Source organism: Hippopotamus amphibius, chromosome 2, assembly GCF_030028045.1.
Source record: "Hippopotamus amphibius kiboko isolate mHipAmp2 chromosome 2, mHipAmp2.hap2, whole genome shotgun sequence".
In the NCBI taxonomy this organism is placed as follows: Eukaryota; Metazoa; Chordata; class Mammalia; order Artiodactyla; family Hippopotamidae; genus Hippopotamus; species Hippopotamus amphibius.
In genome coordinates this window covers 192,257,576-192,278,701 of record NC_080187.1, presented here as the reverse complement: position 1 = coordinate 192,278,701, position 21,126 = coordinate 192,257,576, and the positions used below count along the sequence as shown (strand labels likewise).

General features: G+C 35.1%; 1 protein-coding gene across 3 annotated transcripts; it reads right to left on the bottom strand.

The window, feature by feature from the left end:
* Positions 1-257: 257 nt before the first annotated feature.
* Positions 258-21,004, bottom strand: DTWD1 (DTW domain containing 1). Of its 3 annotated transcripts, XM_057724910.1 has the most exons (6): positions 20,896-20,960; positions 19,518-19,545; positions 16,034-16,350; positions 11,505-11,648; positions 9,301-9,550; positions 258-2,147 (listed from the first exon to the last, which is right to left on the bottom strand). In XM_057724910.1, the coding sequence occupies exons 3-6, from the start codon at positions 16,295-16,297 to the stop codon at positions 1,900-1,902; spliced, it is 906 nt and encodes a 301-aa protein (XP_057580893.1). In that variant the 5' UTR covers positions 16,298-16,350; positions 19,518-19,545; positions 20,896-20,960; the 3' UTR covers positions 258-1,899. The 3 variants fall into 3 exon arrangements, with proteins under 3 accessions (XP_057580893.1, XP_057580892.1, XP_057580891.1); XM_057724909.1 differs by lacking the exon at positions 19,518-19,545 and having other exon boundaries at positions 20,896-21,004; XM_057724908.1 differs by having other exon boundaries at positions 19,518-20,930.
* Positions 21,005-21,126: the final 122 nt, after the last annotated feature.

The window sequence follows — 21,126 nt, the reverse complement described above, 5'->3', positions numbered from 1 at the left end:
CTACCGCTAACTAGTTGTGTGACCCTATGGTCAAGTTACTTAATCTCTTTTGGCCTCAACTGCCACATATATATTAAGCATGGACTGCTCTAAATTACAATGTTTCAAATGTTCTACTTCCACAGTATGTTAGTAGGCATTGCTTATTCAAATAAGTTTAAGAAATACTTAAAGTTCAGAATGTTTATTTCAGGACTTTTCAGCACTTTCATGCTCTGCCTTTTGAATCTCTAATGGGGAATATAATGTGCAGCAAGCAAGTTTTACCAATAACTCATTTATTCATAAAAACACATGTCCCACTGAGTATACTTTGGGAAATGTACTGTTATTTCCAGCACCCACATGGGTGAAATTTATCAGTCAGTGTCCCAGACAACTTCAAATGGGGACATTTGAGAAAAATATAATAAAATTACTATTTACAAAGGTATAGGCACAGTTTAGGGAAACCAACAAGCTGCAATGACCTACTCTGAAGCTAGTAACACCTAGGAATCATTACTATGTAAGTGAAAAGAAGTAAAGGGAGGGAGCATTGGCCTGAAATTAATTGGCCTGAATAACTGCGGGGAAAGGGATGCCTGATAGGATGACTTTCATTAGAAGGACACAGCCAACAAATGGTGACCTGGCAGGAAAGGAGCCAGGGAAATCACACAATTTCATTTCCTTTCAACCTCCAATCTCCTGCTGGTGCTTCCATTTGCTGATCCCAACCAAAAGCCAAATGGGCAAAGGGACCTACCTCACAGAGCAGAGAGCTGAATGGGAAAGAGTGGAGGGTGCATCCAGAGGGCAAAAAGAAGCTATTCAGCACGGTAGGGCTCCATTCACAAGCAGCTAGATTAGATGATTAATGTCCTCAGGACTCAGTCTTTTCCTCTCTCCACTCTGCTTTCTTTTGCTGGCTTCATTCTAAGGCAAGTTCTTGCCACCTGCAGCAGAGATGTCACCAGTAGCTCTAGGGTTATATACATCATGCTTAGTTCACAATTTCATAAAATAATAAAAAGAGTAAACACATTTATAGCACTTAGTATATGCCAGGTGCTGCTGAAAGCCCCTTAGATACATTAACTCAGTTAAACCTCATCATAATCCTAAAATAGCTACTGTATTACCATCTCTTCAGAAATGAAGAAACTGACAAAACCACCGGAAGGTGGAAAAAGAAAGCTGAGATTTAGATTTAGATAGTCTAGCGCTAGAGTCTGTGCTTTTAACCACTGCACCATACTGCTTTTTGAAAAATAAACCCTATCTCCTAGAGCATCCATATCAATTATCAAAAAGGATATTGGGACATGCTCATCCCTGGATCAAGCACTCGGCACTTCGCTTGCTAAACTGGGTCATGTGTCCATCCCTATGACAGGACAGGATTGCTAGCAATTTCTCCCTAAAAAAGATGCCAGGCAGATGAAAATAGCAACAAATGTCCATCACAGACAGTGTGGACTTAAAGAAATAGCCCTTTGGGACTGGAGCCACAGTTCTAGTTCTGCCCATGTTTGCCATTAACCTTAGGCAAATTTCTTCAGGAGATTCTGTGAGTATAGGTGGAAAGATATGAAGATCTCTAAACAAATATCTAATTATATCTAATTACATAGATATAAATATAACACATTTTTACATTAAAATATAGTAATAAAATGGAGATACACCAAACCTGAGCAAATAACTTCTGCAATGAATTTTTTGGTCAACACCATCTCTAAAAATTCTCTTAGAAAAAACTTCATTTTAAAAAACATGAAGTAAAATAAATAAAATCTTATTTTTCCAAGTGGTCTTACAGACATTACACATGAATATTTCCTAGGAACAAACAAAGCACAATTATAATTTTATTGATTTTAGCAAAATAAAATTACATAAGTGACTTCTTAAAAACTAATGGGTGAGTTTTCTTGCTTCCTTGTCTCCAGGGCATTTGGCATTCTTTATTAACTGGTGCATAAAAGAGTAGAAAAATAAAAGATTATCATATTGTCCTTTGTATTTCTCTTTTAATATATCAGTATGATAGTCTACCAGAAAGTAGTAAATGGCTTCAATTGTGGAAAGGAAGGTATCTGGTTTTCCTTTCTGATGGCGCCAAAAGCACGTTTTTCTTGTTTTCAACTCAACTTGCAGCAACCCTGCCAAAAACAAATAAGAGAAGTATAAATAATCCTGTTAACCACGGGGTGTGGTATAATAATGATTTCCCTGAATTATTTTAAGGATTTTCTTTAAATTCCTTCAATCCCAATTCCAAATAGGATAGTTTCTCAAATGCATTAAGGTATATACAGAAGCAATATAAAACACAGAATGAAATCTCATCCGTTACAATTATCTATAAGTCTTGGACCTTGTAGCAGTGGGTTAAAAGTAGTTAACACTTAAGATGTTCATCTCTTTCTGTCTTCTACTTACCAGTGTCTTTTTTTTTTTTACTTTAACCTGTGACAGTACTAAATTCACCAATTTTCAGAAGAGTTTCATTTCCTTGATAAACTCACATTTAAAACATCATTCTGAAACTCACTGGGACCAGATAGGCAGGTTAATGGTCCTTAATACTGTTAAAACTATTTCTGGATCATCACTTTTTGGCTGTATCTTCATGAACAGAGTACCTAGAGCTGTTTCATTAGCTGCCACATCTGTGTTTCAGAGATTCAATGACACTGTCAGCTAAAGCCTCGCTCCTATATATTTAAAGAGGAAATGATTCATGAAATCATACAATAGTACTCTCAACTTTTACAACTCAGATGTCAACATACAAACCCAGAATGCTTTTAGCACCTTAGACCAGTACTTTGCAAATACTTTTTAAAAAATTGTATTTTACTTTAAAGTGAGAAATAAAAGTGAAAAAGGTAATATCAAATTGGCCCACTGACCCAGATTTGGAACCTCTGAGTCATCAATGATTTCCTACTTCAACACCTCACTTTAACCTAACAGCTTCCTAAGAAATGTGGCAGAGAATGCCAAGAAATAAATAATATAAAAATACATCAATATATTAAGAAATATGGAGGATCAAATATATATCTAATAGGAGTTCTGTGGGAGACAGCAAAGAGAATGGAGGAGAGATAGCATTTAAAGAGTTAATGCCTATAACTATTTCAGAAACGATTTTAAAAAAAGCAAAGTCACTGATACGTGACATAATGTATGTCAAGGAGGTTAAAGAGAAAGAAATCAGTGCCTAGATCCTTCACATAGTAGTGTAACTGCAAAAGTGCAAGACTAAAGAGAAGATTTTAAAAGTGGCCATTGAGAACAGGCAGATCATATACAAAAGAATGGTAATCAAAAGGACAGAAGACTTTTCATTAGCAACAATAAAATACTGAAGACTGGAATAAAATCTTCAAAGTGCCAAGAGGAAATAACTGGCAATCTAAAATTACCAACCCAACAGAACTATGTATCAAGAACAAGAGTGAAAAACATTAATAGACAAACAAAAATATGCCAATAAATATATGCCAACTGGAGATCCAATGGAAGGAATTTCTAGATGTATTTTATAAAAACAGTCTGAGTTATAAGAATGGTGAGCAAAGAAAGTGGTAATCATCTATGCAAATCCAAAGAAATGATGCCAGTATTAAAGAAAAACAATAATAATATCTAATTTATGGCCTGAAAATAAGACAGAACAAAAAGTAATGAAGAAAATAACAATAACAATGTGAACTAGGAGGGGGATGAATCAGACTTAAGTGTATTACGTCCTTATAGTGTCCAAAAGGAGAGGTAAAAAAATTGTTTGAATTTTTTTAAAGTTACATGTGCATAGTACAATTCCTTAAAAGAACCAAAATAGGAATATTAAAAGCACAATACAAAAAATAAAAACTCAATCAAAGATGAGCCAGGAAAAAAAAATAGTAAAGAGCAAGACAAATAGAAATAAAATTAAGATGATAGAACTAGGCCCAAATAAATCAATACTCACGGCAAATATAAACTGACTAAACCTGCCATTAAAAATACAATGATTATCAGACTGAAATACTACAGGAATGACCTCCACAAGGTTACCATTCAATACGACACTGGAGGTCTTAGTTAACGCAGTAATAGAAAAGTAATGAATTAATTAGATGCGCAAGAACCAAAAAGGAAAAAACACAATTGACATACACAGAAAATGTTTTTTAAATCTATAAACAAGTTATTAGAAATATCTTGCGGTAGAGAGGATTTTTAAAAGAGACAAAAGTGCTAAACATGAAAGATTGTTAAAATCTACACTAAGTATTTTGGTTCCTCAAAAGATAACATAAAGAAATTTAAAAGATGAGCCACAAACTGCAAGAAGATATTTCAAAACATTATCATCTATATTCTAGAATATATAAAGCATTTGTACAAATCAATAAGAAAAGAAAAACAAAACACTAGAAAAATGGACATAGATATTTCACAGAACAGGACATGTGTATGGCCAAATAAGCAAACAAAATGATGCTCAATCCAGATAGTAATCAGAGAAAGGCAAATTATCACCACCATGAGATACCACTTTATACCCATTCTACTGGCAAAAATCAAACATTTAACAATACAGTAGTAGGAGGGATTATGAATTGGCAACTTGCACATTAATGACGGGAGTATAAATTTGTATACCCACACTTTGGAAAACAGTTGGCATTGTCTCATAAAACTGAACATTCTTATACGTTACAACAGAGTAATTCCATCTCTAGGTATGTCTCCTACAGGAAGCTTGCACATGTGCAAGAATGTTCAAAGGAGCACTGTAACAGCAAAAACTAGAAAAAATTCAATTTTTTCATCAACAGGAGACTGAATAAACTGTAGTATATTCACACAATCAAAGATTACACAGCAGTGAAAAAGAATAAACTATAGCTACAATCTTAGAAACAAAACAGCAAGTTTAGAATGAGTCCTGAAAAAACATACTGGTCAAAAAAAAAGGAAAACTAAATAATAATTTAATCTAAAAAAAGCAAATATTTTTTAATTGACGTACGCTGTAATATGTAAGTTACGAGTGTACAATAGAGTGATTCACAATTTTTAAAGGCTATACTCCATTTATAGTTATTATACAATATTGGCTACATTCCCTGTTTTACAATATATTCTTGTAGCTTGTTTTATACTTAATAGTTTGTTACCTCTCACTCCCCAACCCCTCTATTGTCCCTCCCTGCTTCCCTCTCCCCACTGGTAACCATAGTTTGTTCTCTATATCTGTGAGTCTGCTTATCTTTTATTATATTCACTAGTTTGTTGTATTTTTTAAATTCCATATATAAGTGATATCATACAGAATTTGCCTTTCCCTGTCTACCTTACTTCCCTTAGCATAATGTACTCCAAGTCCATCCATGTTGCTGCAAATGGCAAAATTTCATTCTTTTTTATGGCTGAGTAGTATTCGATTATGTGTATACACATGCCACATATTTTTATCCATTCATCTGCTGATGGACACTTAAGTTGCTTCCATATCTTGGCCATTGTAAATAACTGCTATGAACACTGGAGTGCATGCAGCTTTGAATTAGTGTTTTTGGGTTTTTTTTAATATATACCCAGGAGTGGAATTGCTGGATCATTTGATAGTTCTATTTTTAGTTTTTTGAGAAACCTTCACTGTTTTCCATAGTGGCTGCATCAATTTACATTCCCGCCAGCAGTGTATGAAGGTTCCCTTTTCTCCACATCCTCACCAACATTTGTTATTTGTGTTCTTTTTGATGTTAGCCACTCGGATATCTCACTGTGGTTTTGATTTGTATTTCCCTAATGATTAGCAGTGTAGAGCATCACTTCACGTGCCTGTTGGCCATCTGTACCATCTCTTTGGAAAACTGTCTATCCAGTTCTCCTGTCCATTTTTAAATCAGATTATTCGCTTTTTTGAAGTTGAGCTGGATGAGCTGTTTATATACCTCAGATATCACTTATCAGTCATATCATTTGCAAATATTTTCTTCCATTCAGTAGGATGTCTTTTCATTTTATTGATGGTTTCCTCTGTTGCACAAAACCTTATAAGTTTAATTATGTCCCATTTATTTTTGCTTTTATTTCCTTTGTTTTAGAAGATGGATCCAAAAAAATACTGCTGCGATTTATGTCAAAGAATGTTCTGCCTATGTTTTCCTCTAGGAATTTTATAGTATCTGGTCTTATATTTAAGTCTTTAATCTATTTTGAGTTTATTTCTGTGTATGGCGTTAGAGAATATTCTAATTTCATTCTTTTACATGTAGCTGTCCAGTTTCCCCTGTACCACTTACTGAAGTGACGACTACTAGTTTTAATAACCTGGACTCCTTCCCCAACAAAAAGAAACCATTCCTCCCCACTGCATTCCCCCAAGCCTTTCTATGGTGAATCTTCAAGAATGTTATGCCACTTTTCACTTGTAGGCTTACATTTTACGATTAAATTAGGCACTCAAACTTCAAATGTTTTATTTTGACAGCAGTAAAACATCCACAGCTCTTTCTCTGTAAAGTTTGGGAAAACAGTATGTTACACTGTTAAGGAGATTCTTAATCTCAGCATTCATAATAGGATAACAGAAACAGAAACATTCCAATACACTGCATTTGAGGGTTTAAACTGAGGTTTAGAGTTGGTTTGTTCTGCTTAATCCCATCAAATGATAAAAACATTTTAAAACCTAATGGCAATGATTTATAACAAACAAGGGTTTTTTCTTGTGGAAGTAACTTGGCTTCTCTGAAATCTGGTATTTCATATATGTAGAGATTATAAATATGCCGACCCTAAATATTTCCTGTGGTGCAATGAGGAGCCAGAAGCGGCAGGGGTTGAAGTAGGGCATGCAAAGAAGACTGACTCTAGAAATCTGTTTATTTCATGATTTTGAAGGAATTAAGAAATCCCTTTATAAATTTTGATGTAGCACAGAACAAAATATATGATACTTTCTATGTGATCTGAGAAGGAATAACAATTTTTTTGCACAAATGTGATTTGAAGCCTTAAGCACAAAGGCTGAAAATAGATTTGAACTCTACCTCAATAGTTCCTTTTACAATTTTTTCAAGTGTTACCTCTTATGTTCTTTATTTGATCCTTTCAATTACCATATAAGGTAATTTAAAGAAAAATGGCTCAAGAAAATCTTCAAACTGAGGAGTAGCTTGCTGCTGTAGCCATCCAAGGTAATGTGGCAGGCAATACTCCAAGGAGCAGGGCTTTAGAGTTTCATCTATTAAACATTAGCAACAAGATTGCAAATCCTAGCTCAGTCATCTTTCTGTGTCTCTGTCTCTCTCCCACACACATCCACACCCACACACAGGCACATACACAATTAGAATGACAAAGCAATCTTACTAACATGTATGCTGTTTTCAAGAAGTATAAACTATATAAATTAAGCTAGTTAAATCTAGTATTGTCACTCACTTTAGCTTGGGACTAATTATCACAAGATTCCAAAAAGTGTCATAAACTTTCTTTTCTAGATGATGTATATTTTTAGCAATTGCCTGCGAGAAGCTCTCCCAGTTTGAAACTGTTTTGGAAAATGTTTAATATCAACTGGGTAGCTCTCTTGCTTTCTAATCATACATGGTACACAAATAAAGCCATCAAAGAGTTAGAAATAAACCTAAAGTTTTTAGAGAAACTACCGAGAAAGACTGAAGAACTGAGTAAGGTGCAATGGAACAAGACAGGTAATGTTCTTTATAGTAATAGCTGTGTTACCTGGGCAAGTAAAGCAAATTTTTTAAATCATTATTATTAGAAACTAAGCTTTTCACTTTAAGAGAAAAAGATACAAACATAAAGCAAAAGAAAGTAATGTTAATTGAATGAATTGGAATGTTAAGTAATGAATTGGAACTATTCACGTCAACTCATAATATATATATCTACTTATTTTTCTTGGCTCTGTCCACTGAAGCAACGACACCCAAGCAGTAATAAATTTATCAGATCTTAGTTTCTTATATCATTCCCCACTAAAAGAACCACAGCTCCTTCAAATAATTAATTCTAAGTCTGGGGCAGGAAAAAAGTACAAGTGAACCTGGAACATCCTGTTGTAACAGGATGAGGCCATGCCACAAAGGACTTGAAGGGCTCCCAATGGCAAAATTTTAGATAATTTGGGCATCAAAAAGAATACAATCGTGATAGATTATAATACACTGAATTAAAAGGAAATCCATAAGACCACAGTGACCTCAAAAGGGGTGGCGGGAGAGAGAGAAAAAAAGAAGAGAGGGAAAAAAGAAAAGCTTTTCTTTGCATAAGAATGTCAGCTAACAAATATAGAAGAAATAATAACATTAAAATTTCATCACTTTGTCATCCTTAATGTAATTACTGATTTAAGCAATAGTCATCAATAAATACCAAAACCATTCAGTAAACAGCAGTTGGGAGATAGTTCATAGTCTTAAAGCATCATCCCACAGATTACTACTAATTTCAATGAAGAAAATAACCTTTGTAATGGAGAGATTTGGTAATCACCACTTTAATCAAGGAATTCAAGTAATCAGCAGTAATGAAACAACTTATATCTTCCTGATCTGATGCCTACAACTTTAGCTATGACTAGGGTAACCATATAATTAATCAGCCAAACAGCTTCATTTCTGAGAGTGAAAGGAAATGCTATTAATAATTTTATCAAAACAATTCCATGTAAACTGGAATTGTCATTGGACAACCCTCGATTTATCCTCATCTGAAGTATCCTTGAAAAAATATTTAAACTGAATCTAGTATTGAGACATTCAAGACAATTGACCTATCCTCTTCACACAAGTCTAAGTCATAAAAAGCAAAAACAGGGGACTGTTCTACATTAAAAGAGACTAAAGAGATAAAATAACCAAATGGAATTTGAGTTTACATGCTACATAAAAGGAAAAAAGCTACAACAGATATTTTGGGGTCAATTAGGGAAATGTGACTATGGACTACATATTCGATATTACAGAACTTTTGTTAATTTTGAGTGATAATGGTAAGGTGATTATGCAATTATTCTTAAAAGATGTACACTTAGGTACTTGAGAGTGATGCATGGCAAAGCCTACAACTTACTTTCAAATGGTTCAACCAAGAACATATATGATATCTAAGTACACACACATACATATAATAGAGGAGGAAAAATAAAGCAAATGTGGCAAAATGTATGTATATTTAATGCAACTCTTCTCAGAATATATCTGTAGGTTTGAAGTTTATTGAAATGAAAGTTGTGGGAAGCAACAATCAAAAAAATACACCATTTTTTTTTCTTACCTTGAAGTCTCTCGTCAGTGAATATTTTATTTGTTTGGTTCCAGGTGCTATCTATGAATACAATTGTTTTCAGCGTTGTTTCTTTGCACTTGCTGTCTTTCAAATCCTGTTCTTCAGTTTTCTTGCGTTTAATGGATGGCTTGTCAAGGTCTTCATTTTTGCCTCTAACATTATTTTGAATCTTTTTTTGGAGATGAAAAGGAATTTCTTTTACTGAGACAGACTTAGGTCCAGGGAAAACAAGTGCAACCTAAAGCAAAGAAGTTTAAATTAGTAGTGTACTATTATGATCTTCAAAATTAATAAATTCTGACTTAAAACTTTAAGAGGAAAAAATATGTTAAGTATCTGAGAAACAAGCATTAGGTTCTATTATATGTGCCTCTTTAATATATATGGTAAAGTTTTTGACTCTTCACTAGCAATTTATAATCATAATATACTACCTAGAATTACTTCTGTACTTCAAAATAAGCTACTTACCTACTGATAGAAGCCAAGTTAATTATACCTTAAGTCAAAAAACTAAATTCTATAATATTTCATAAGATAAAAGGCAAAGTATGGGGTACTTTGTAAAAGAACCATTGAAAAGTGCTCAATAATTAAATACCATTTTCACCTATACAATAAGCAAAGATAAAACAAATGATACAGCCAATGCTGGTAAGGAAATGTTGTAATAGGCCTTTACAGCCATTATTGACATCAGGTTTAAATATTATAATGCTTCATGAAAGTAATTTGGCAATTTAAGTCAAGAGTCTTGAAATATTCATACCCTTTGGTCAAATAATTTCACATGTGGGAATTTATCTTAAAATAATTCTAAACACACACATACAATACCCAGAATATTTGTTAAAGTATATTTATTACAGTGAAAAATTAAAACTGAAAAAATCTAATTTTCAAGGAATAATTCAGTAAATTATGGTACCTCCTTTCTTTCAGCATGTTTTTACCAAGACCTTATATACTTTAGAGCCTCCAAAGTATGAACAACTCCTGCCACAAAGCAGGCACCCAGTAAATATCTGTTAAATGAACAAATGTTGATAGGATCACGGATATGTTATCCTCTATACTTTTCTCTATTTCTCAAGTTTTCTTGAATGAGCATACATCATTTTTAATATAAAAAATAAATATTATTAAAATAAAATTTAAAATCTTGAATTTATAAACTTCGATGTTATGAAAGTTTCTTAGACATTCACAATGCATGCCTACATTTCCCCCACATCCAATTAGCAAAGCCCAGGGCTGCTCAGTTTTCTTGTACTATAAGCATATCACATCTTTTTATATTACCTAGCATTGTGTTCTTTTTAATTATATAGATGATAACCTAGCTGACCAGAGATGGAAATACAAATATATTCCTAGATCCAAAACTCATATATTATTTACAAACGCAACTTTCTACATAAACTCAACCAAAACATAAATACATTGATAGGAAAGGAAAAACGTACCAAGTTCTTTCTTGAACAAATGAACATACTAATTTTTAATTTTGTTTCTAGATTAACCTACCAACAAACGTTCCCCCAAGAGACCTAAAAGGGTTTATGTGCTTCTTTCAGAAATATTTAAGGCCTAGTTTTTTGAAATCTATTGCAACATCACTTTTCAACAAGATCAATTGAAAAGAACAGCTATCACTAATGTGACCATTTCAACTACGTGAAAACCAACTAAGAATCCAGAAATGAGCAAGGAAGACCTCTGAGTAGCCAAAAGAAATATTACAAAGACCATGTACTAAAGCTCTTAATTTCTAAAAATCCTTCTAGTTTAGTCTTTCTCGTCTTCTGAAGAAGAAATTCCAACAACATTTGTAATCTGGTTTCTCAGTTTGTATCAAATTAGACTATCTATGTGTAGCATTGGCAGGAGAATGGAGACGGGAGAAAAGTAAAAGCAGGCCTAGTAATACTGGCAAAGAGTAAAAACCTGAAGAAATCATGCAAACAATAAAAAGTAGAAAGACAGACTTAAAAAAGCCCAACATCTAGGATTATTCGTTCTTTGAAGACACTGATGAAGTAAACTGTATTTTGTTCAGTGCTATACAAGGTTAACCCTAGATCACTAAATAAAATATTAAGTTATGTTCAAGTCAGTTCAGAAAGGCAATGAAGCTTAAAATTCATTTTTGATTCAATGTGAAAAGTTGTTAAAAAAAATAAGCTGCCTACTTCATGGTCCTTTTCTTCATATTCTGGAATACAAGGATACGTATAAATATTTACAAATTCAGGTGCTAAGAGTTTTGCATGTACAGCAGTGCTTTTGCCATCTGTTTCATTTGGATGTTTAATGATGTCAATCTTCAATGGAAGCTAAAATTTAAAGAAAAGAGACAAATGAACAAAACAAACATAAAAATTCTGATTTTTTACGTTAACAAAAATGGTCTTTAAAGCTTAAATAGCAAGCTCACACTAAGCTCCTATAAATACACTTACAGTTTGAAAGTCATACTTTTCTAGAACAGAATACTAAGAATGTTAAGAGTCATAATGCAAACACGAATTTATTCCTCAATGTTGTTAATCATGTACTAGAACAATTATTTTCAACTCATTTAACACAGAATCTTCTCTTATAGCAACGTTCTAATGTCACTTCCATGTAAGTCACATTGGCATCGAGTCCTATCTTTGCATTTCAGTATCTGTGCCAAGAACATTTTTTTAATAATTCCTATAAACTTTTAGGCCTGTTAATTTTACTATATATTAAAAGGAAATATAAGATTGGGCAAAAGTTTTAGATCTAAAATTTAAGTTAAAATTTTATTCCTTAAACATCTTTTGAGGTCAAAGATATCTTTTATTGTTAACATCATGATTCTCAGCATAATTAACAGCACAAGTGAAACTACTAACTGGAAAAACAGTAACAGAACAGTCCTAGGAGGTACACTCTTTATATAAGAAATAACTCTCTTTAAATCATTTTGCCTTTTTTCCTTAAGATTTCATTATCTAATTACTATGAATTATGTCCTGTCTCTATGCAAAAATATTATCTTACAAATTTCTTGGGTTAGATTTTTCTATTATTTCACTGACTTGTTTGGTTTAGTTTTCTGTATAATGCTTGTACAAGTCCTGCATTCAGCCATGATTATGAAAATAAAAGGCAAGTCATATCTCCCCCATTGTATATAAGAAACTCTCTCCAAGGTGGATTCTTCGCTGCAGAGTTCAAATGACTTATTTGTCATGATAAGCACTCTTCCAGCCCCCATCCCACACTTAAAAGGCAAGATTCTCGGTATTTACCCTGGGGCACATAGCTATTGTACCCTGGAGTACAAAACTATTTTTCTTGTTTTTTAAAACAGCTTTATTAAAGAGATAAAGTTGATAAAATAAACTGCATATACATAAAGTGTACAATCTAATGAGTTTTAACATGTTACACTTTTGAACTCATCACCACAATAAAGATAATGAACAAATCCATCACCCCCAAAAGTCTTCTTATGCCTCCCTCCTTCCCCTTTTCCCCATCAACTACCACCCACAGTCCTCAGGCAACCACTAATCTGCTATCACTATCGGTTAGTTTGCATTTTCTAGAATTCTGTATAAATGAAATCATAAAATATGTACTCTTTTCATCTGATTTCTTTCACTTAGAATAATTATTCTGAGATTCATCCATGCTGTGGGTATCATTAATTCTAGAACTGTTTTTTAAAGGGGCAGTTGCTGTATGCTACTAGATGATCCCAACTGTACATTGTTATCTTTCAGGATGATTATGTGGAAAGAGGACCGTATATACCCTAGAAGGGCCACAAATATCTCAAATAGTTTTCAGTCTAGGGTTTCAAACCCCTTGTCTCCTACCCTCCCACTTAGGCCTAGTGATCATTTATAAGTTGGAGCCAACTGCTTCAAATCATCAAACCAACTTCTAGTTATAGAAAATCTGCCATTTAAGTAGGCAGTTCACAGATGACTTTTCATCAGTCTATCTCTGGCTGAACTCTACATCACTTTCCTCATGATGTTCAGTCCCAACTCATACTACATTCCCTTTCCCCAGGGTCTCTCAGTACCAGTTCAGCATTATCTTAGCCAGGGAAGGTAGGAAAGAGGAAAGAAGAAAAAGAAAGCAGATCATGACAAAGTATTCTAATACTAATAAAACTGACTTTCTTATACAGCTGATGAGTAGAGCTGAAAATTCCAAAGGAAATCACCAACATTTCTGATTAGCTGGCTATCTCTGAAATACATCATTTAAATCAAGAACACAGGACTGAATATTATTCATGTATTTTAAAAATCATGAACCTAGCCTATTATGAACTAACATCTACAAGTATAAAACAATTATGCACAGGGAGATCAACTTGATGATTGCTGATGACCTAGAGAGGTGGGATAGGGACAGTGGGAGGGAGGCTCAAGAGGGAGGGGATATGGGGATATACGTAAAAATACAGCTGATGTGCTTTGTTGTACGAAACAGGCATGACAGTGTAAAGCTATTACACTCCAATGAAGATCAAAAAAAAAAAAATTATGCAAAATTTGTGCTCAAGAAATATTCCTGGGAACCAGTCCAGTTATCTTTAGTTCCCCCTGAGTAAGCCTGAAAATTACGGTACTGTCGAACAAAAGCCCAGACACAGGTCAAAGCATGGAAACAGGGAAATACATGTTGTGCTCCAGTTCACACATTTTAAGGGAAGATACATCTTAAATAATGACAGGGTATAGAGTAATACCACTAGAGTTGACCAGACTGAGTTCAAGTAGAGATGTTCTGTTTTCAAACATTTAAAGAACGTCAATCTGTTCTCTAACATCTATGCTTTCTATAAGAGATTTACCACAAAATTTTCTGCCCAAATTTATTAAAATGCCATTAGCAGAAAAACCTAAGCCTTCTTCCATGTGATTATCCACTTTCCCAGAGTCTTTTCAATTCTAGGACTCTAACAAAGATGAAACTTTCTTTTATCTTATGATTTTTTTTCTCCTTTAAAAAAAAAAACCCAAGAACACCTTTTACCTTTGCTTATGCATTTGTCATGACATTTAAAAAATGATACTCTGCATTAAAAAGATACATATTTATGAATTTAATCCCTAGACCAAAATTTATAGCTTGGGAGGTAGTTACTCATTATGCAGTCATCTTCCCTTCCCAAGCAGACTATCTAAAAGCAAATGCTGAACAATTTGTAAAAATAAAAATAAAGTAGAAATCAGAAAGAAAATTTTGTAGAGTTTTTATTACTATTAATGTATATTAACATACAAAATTTTATATATGTCAATTAAAACACTTCAGAAAACTCTGCACCATCCAGTAGGCCATTTAGAGCTGATCAAAATCTTGGCATAGTGTTTTGAGTCATTTCGATTAAATACTGGACATTAGACCACTGATTTGAAAAATAATCCTTACTTATTAAATTTTTATGAAACTATTAGCCCTGCCAATATATTGTTAACTTTTATTATTCTGATCTTCAATCCTTTTGAACAAAATATATCTTAAGATAAAACTTTAATGGGATATTTTCTTTATGTGGCTATGATATAAATAGGAGATGAAATGATTCTGTGTATACCTCCAAAACTATAGTTCAAAATGTAGTATTCTTATAAGATAATGGGAACTTAAAAAGAATTATCATCCCCAAGCTCTCAGTTTTTCTGAGGTAACTATGAAGCTGATTGGATTCCATGCTTACTTATTCTTGGCCAGTAAACTTTCCAATAGCATGTAACAGTGATCTTACACCCCTAAGCGGACCATGGACTTGCCAAGGTGACATGAAGGCTAAGCTGCAATTCGAGTAACAAAATATGAGTCTTAAAGTATTTTTCTTATTTGAAATTTAAATGAACCTTAAAATCACCACATTAAATATCTTTAAATATCGTTACAACTTATTTTCTTACTGGCAAGTTCTAATGAGTCCACGTGTAGAATTTGGTCTCTTTAAAGTCCTAATAGACAGCAGTCAAATTTCATACACTATTTGATTTAGTCCTAAAGTTCGGGTCACTGTTAGACAAGTTAACATAGACACAATAAATTCTTTGATTACGTAGACATGATTGTCTACAGACCTTTTATCTACACAAAAAGAGTCTTGGTAAGCAACAAAGTATAAGGTAAGCAATCAATTCAAATCAACTTTTTAAAACTGGCTTTAAATCACAACAATTATAACACAGCCCAATGAGTAGGTCTTAGTCTTTTCAATTTTAGTTTAGTTTAGTTTTGGTCACTGACATGTGCTCCATCTCCACATAAAGGATGGGGCTAAACTCATGATTTTGCCGAAGCAAAAATCAACTCTAGTTCCTTCAGGATGTGTTTCCAAGTCCCTGAGGTGGATTTTGAAGCTCCTTCACGTAGTCTGTAAACTTGTCTCTTGTAATATTCAAGTTTATACCACATTTTTTTCTATGTTGTAAATGAATTATAACCATTAATTTAAAAAAGTAACTTATTTCATTAAAAACAGTAGCATTCATCTCAGACGCAAGTGTTTTGGCAGTGTGTGTCTCTTTTTCTAGGGAAAAATAAATAGGTTTACCAGTCTACAGTATTAAACTTTTCATTTATATAATCCATTTTCATAATATCATTTATCAAGCTTATCAGTTATATTAGCATACGTATATATGAGACGTGTTTTTAAAATCTATTTTCCTACTTCCAAACAATTAAATTTCTCACTAACCTTCACACGTGGTATCTGTTCAATAGGTACATTCTCAACTGGGACGTAACACGTATAGCAGTAGAACATTCTTGAACCACCACATCTGAGACATTTTGATCTTCCATTTTGCTGAGCTTTTTGAAGAACTTCTTGAGATGCTAAGCATAAGTTTTGAAGGGGATCTTCTGCAGCTATGGATGTAGTTTGTGACTGTTGTATTTCCACAAATTTTGAATTATCATCTTCCTTTTCTTTGAGAAATACAGGTGTATTGAGGGACATTTTTCATTCAAACCAAAGTTTAACTTTTACTTCTAAAATACACCGTAGATGCACTGAAAAAAAAAGTGGGTGGGGAGGGGCAAAATAAAAAACAGAAAACATTTTACTCGCTGTTTCCACAAAGAAAATTACTCAATTCAATTGACAACTGTATGCTGTTTTTAGTATTTATTAACAAATGTTAGTAAGTTTTTTAAACTGCTAAATTAGCATGCTTTAAAATACAAAATTAAAAAGCAATAAACTCAAAACAACAAATTACCCTTTTAAGCTATTCCCTCCATAAAAACAGGAAGGTTCTCACCTAGAAAAATTATTTCAAATATAAAGTTTAGGTACAATCTATTTTTCAATGACATTTTTTGTTCCAGAAACTGTAATTTTATTTTATATCAGGAATGTAATATTTTAATGTTAGTATCAGCCAGAAGTGTATTCAATCCTGTAAGCTCTGACTTTCAATTAATACTATATGACATCGACCTTTCTAGCCTTCTGAGATGGTTCACACTCTGTCTGCGGAGTGTGTTTCTCTCTAAATAAATCCACTTCTTACCTATCACTTTGTCTCTCACTGAATTCTTTCTGCAACGAGACACCAAGAACCTGAGCCTCAGTCTGTCCAGATCCCAGACTGAGGATATCAGTTTGTGACCAGGAATTATAAGCAGAAGCCCCCAGAACTTCCAATCTGAAGTCCCACCCGTGGAGTGGATGCACTGCCCGGGACCCTTCCCAACTGGAGCTCCAGACTGCTGTCACTCAGGATTTCCCAGCTGTTGTTTGGATCTGGAAGGGACATGGGTTCGAGCCCTGCTCTAGGAAGATCCCGCATGCTGCAGAGCAACTAAGCCTGTGAGCCACAACCACTGAGCCTGTGCTCTAGAGCCCGAGAGCCACAACTGTTGAGCTCATGTGCTGTAACTACTGAAGCCCTCGAGCCTAGAGCCTGTGCTCCGCAAGCTCCCCAATGAGAAGCCACTGCAATGAGGAGCCCACACACCGCAATGAAGAGTAGCCCCCGCTTGCTGCAACTAGAGAAAGCCCATGCAGCAACGAAGACCAAACACAGCCAATAATAAATAAATAAACAAATTAATTAAAAAAAAATTACATGACATCAAATCTCAGTCTGAACACTATGAACACACAAGGTTCCAGTGAAATCAGTAAAATTTAGTTGGTTATGTTCTAAAAGATGTAGTCTTCCCCAACACAAATTAAAACATAAAAATATAAGTAAACATTCATTTAAATGAGGCATTCATTACCAATTATAATTTGTAAAATATCCCCAAAAGTGAAACATATGCCTATATATAAAGATATATGCATATATATAAAGATTAAAGTGTAATCTTATAAATGTTAAAATTTAAGAGTAACATCAATGTTCACCCACTCTAAGAATTCATACTGCTTTTCAAAAATATACACCATTCAGATTCTTCAGTTCTAGAGATAAAATAGTAATTTTCTCACTTAAATATTTCCTTCAAAAAAAGATGATGGCTGCCAAAACTGTTATTCAAATACTGTGTAAGCACAACATGTTTTCAGGGAAAAAAGAGACTGGGGCCCTTTTGATTTGGTATGCATTCCAAAGCTGTAAAATGACTCTCATATTCTAAAGCCTTATGGCATTGTGGTGTTTAACTATGAGACTCCAAGCAGTCAAACACTGACCACTTTCTGTGGCCTCCCAAATAGAAAGTGAAAAAAGAGTCCAGTGGAACATAATATACAACATAATTTACTAACAAGAAGTTAGTGATACTAATTTAATTAGTCATAAAGAGCTTCTTACAGATTGTAATCCCAAGGAACTTGAGACCCAAATAAAGAAATACAAAGAAAAAAGATGCTGGTCACTGAAGGAAAAGTAAAATTTATACTTGCTAAATTTACCCAAGGGAAAGCCAAAATACAATAAATATTTTTTATGTACTGATTAGGTACAGGTTTACATTTTGGGTTGCTCGGAGAAAGTGATATTTGAAAATGATGGTCCAATCCCTTCTTCTTGCCTCACAAATGGAAAACATTACCTGACCTCCACTGCAAATCATCTACCTAAAAATGGCTTTTATCTCTGCCAATATGCCCTCAATGACTGGGAGAGTGCAGGATATTAGGCTGCCACTTTTCTTGAGGTTCAGACCCTTTTAACATTGCATGAGAGTCTTCAACATTATGTCTAGAAAATGCACTTACAGACGCAATATTTTGCACACAATTTCAGGTGGTTTGCAGATTTCTAGAGTCCATCTACAAATCCAGGTAAAGAAATGCATTCTAAGGACAGGAGCAGCCTTAAAAGTCTGGGAAGAGATCCTATTAGTCTCCAGAATCGGAACTACAAATCCTTTGTTGGCCAACAAAAGGTGAACTCTCACAAGCCAACAGGGGTCTCATCACTGCATTTAGGAAGCTAATTGGTACCTAAATCCTCTTGGTATGCGTTTGTTCTGGTGTTGCCTGAGGTTCTTAAAAACATTTTTAGGCTGTAATAGTCTTGAGTTATCCAGGTCATGGGACTCATCCTAAAAAAGAAATTGGAGTGGTCTAATTCAACCTGACTCTGTTTTCCTGGGTATTCCAGTAGCTATGTAGGGGTTTGCATGTGCAGCCAGAGGGCCCAAGCCTGGTGGGAAAGTATTCAGTTCCCAAGGGTGTCATGAAAGTCAATGTGGTTGCCTGACATTCAATGAAAAACTACTGGTGAGTTTTTCTAGAGCCCCAAAGAGCACTCCTCCTGAGATGCCTCAGAAGTATCCCCCTATATTTCACTTGGCCTTCCATCCATATAATTAAATGAATATTAACAAAGCCTTATATAAAATGTCCTTCCTCTACAAAAATCAAACAACACAAATACCTTCAGACAGTGAAAAGGAAATGTCTATGGCTCCCCGCCTTGCCTCACCTACACACTCTCACTGGTGGCTGAGGTGGCTACACAGAAGAGGCCTGCAGTTCTAAATCATGAGTAGCTCCCTCCAAAGGTCTCTAAAATCATATGACCAGGGTATCTGTCCTGACCTAATCCACAGCCTGTCTCTAATACCTACAAATCATTTGTTGCAAACATGATGATTCAAAACTTTCAAAACATGCTTGTTAACATCAAAAATGTGTGGGAAATACAAGTGAAGTGGTGGGGGGTTCCTGAGAAAACATAAAAAGACTTAATTCCTAAGAAACGAACAAATATCTTTACCTTGATGGTTCATTCATCATTCTGCAACCTGGGTTGAAAACAAATTAATTTTTTCTCCTCCTACCCTCCTTACCCTCTAAATTACTCAGTCAAGTTGTATCAATTCTACCTTGCACATAATCCTCTATTTTTAATCTCAAAGTCAGGACTCTAGATGGCCCATGGCAATCTCTTACACCTCTTTACTTTCATGCACTTATTACTAGTTCCACACGCTTAACATGGAAAAATGTACTTTAATTTGGAATTACATTTTAGTGAAACTATCCCGCCGAGTAGTCAACTCTTCAAAAGCAGAATTCCTTACTGATCTGACCTATTCTTGTGTCTTATGCAGGATAAGGAATTCAATAAACAATTCTTAACTAAACCAAAACCATTCTAAAAAAGAAGTATCCACTATGCATCTGCTACTGAAGTATCTAACAAACCTTTATGGGCCATCTGCAGCCTGGCAGGAGTGGCAGCCTGGCAGAAGTGGCAGCTTGGCAGGTTTTGTTTTGTTTTGTTTTTTCCCAAAACAATAATGAAAAAGGCTCCTAGCTACAAGTAAGTTGACACCTCCCAATGGAACAATATGTAAAACTCCCCTATCCTGTACTTTGAACCAATTCAGTACTAGATAAAATCCACTTCAATTTCTCCCCGTATTTTTAAGAACCTCGTCACATATGTACAGGTTCAACATCCATTTTTAAAAATCCAAGGTACCATCTTTTTCATACAGGCTAACAGCACCCTCCATACACACAACCCACCATGTGGTAGACAGAGGGTCTTGCCTTAGTCTTTCATGGTACATTGGTGTTCCCAAAGAAATAATTCTTAAATATTGGAGTTTTGAGTCACGTGGCAATTTTAGCATCCAACTTCGTGGAATTGGCAGCTTGCAGTGTTAATATACTTCCTGACTTATCCTACATTACCCCAAACTAATTCAGATATAAGGAACAGCCTCTTTGCTTATTATGTAACCCTAACCTTAATTTTTTAAATACACTGCATGGCACACCATGTCTGTACTAAGTTTCTGTGATAACCAAAGCCCCACAAACCACTCCAAACACTAAAAAATAATCAGGGTTCCTAGGGGACTAACTTTGCCTGGACACAGGCTTTTCTTGGGGCGGAATGCACTGAAAAAAAAAAATTTTGAGGAAAAATTTGGACGCCCTTTCCCCAAAGGGCCCGGAAGATCTTAAAAATGCAAGCGCCCGCGCAGGGACCAGGTCCCCGCTCACAAAGCGACACCCAGCACGACCTCCGCCGGGGCCCGGCCAAGGAGCGATCCACTCCCGCAGCTGCCGGCCTCCGGCCAGACCGCTGGTCCCCACAGAGCTGCGGAGACCCGCACGAGGGATCGGAGTGGGACTCAGACCTGCACAGCCCGCGGGTCCTCGCACAGCTCCACCGTCCTCCGCTCCGCCCAAGCCCGAGGCGCGCGCACGGCCCTGCTCCCGCCCCGGCGCGGCGGAGCGCTTTCCGGGCTACACAGGAGGGAGGAGCCCGGCCGTTGCTAAGGCCGTTGCTAGGGCCGGGCTCAGCGCGGGCTCCGCGGGTGAAGGTAACGAGCGGGGAGGGCCGCGGGGCGGGGTTAGACGGAAAGTCC

Excerpts from the sequence above, each read along its gene's own strand:
- DTWD1 (XM_057724909.1), bottom strand. The coding sequence starts at position 16,297 with ATGTCCCTCAATACACCTGTATTTCTCAAAGAAAAGGAAGATGATAAT. Across the intron at positions 11,649-16,033 it reads AACAGATACCACGTGTGAAG|CTTCCATTGAAGATTGACAT; the intron begins GTTAGTGAGAAA and ends TTTAAATTTTAG. Across the intron at positions 9,551-11,504 it reads ATGAAGAAAAGGACCATGAA|GTTGCACTTGTTTTCCCTGG; the intron begins GTAGGCAGCTTA and ends TCTTTGCTTTAG.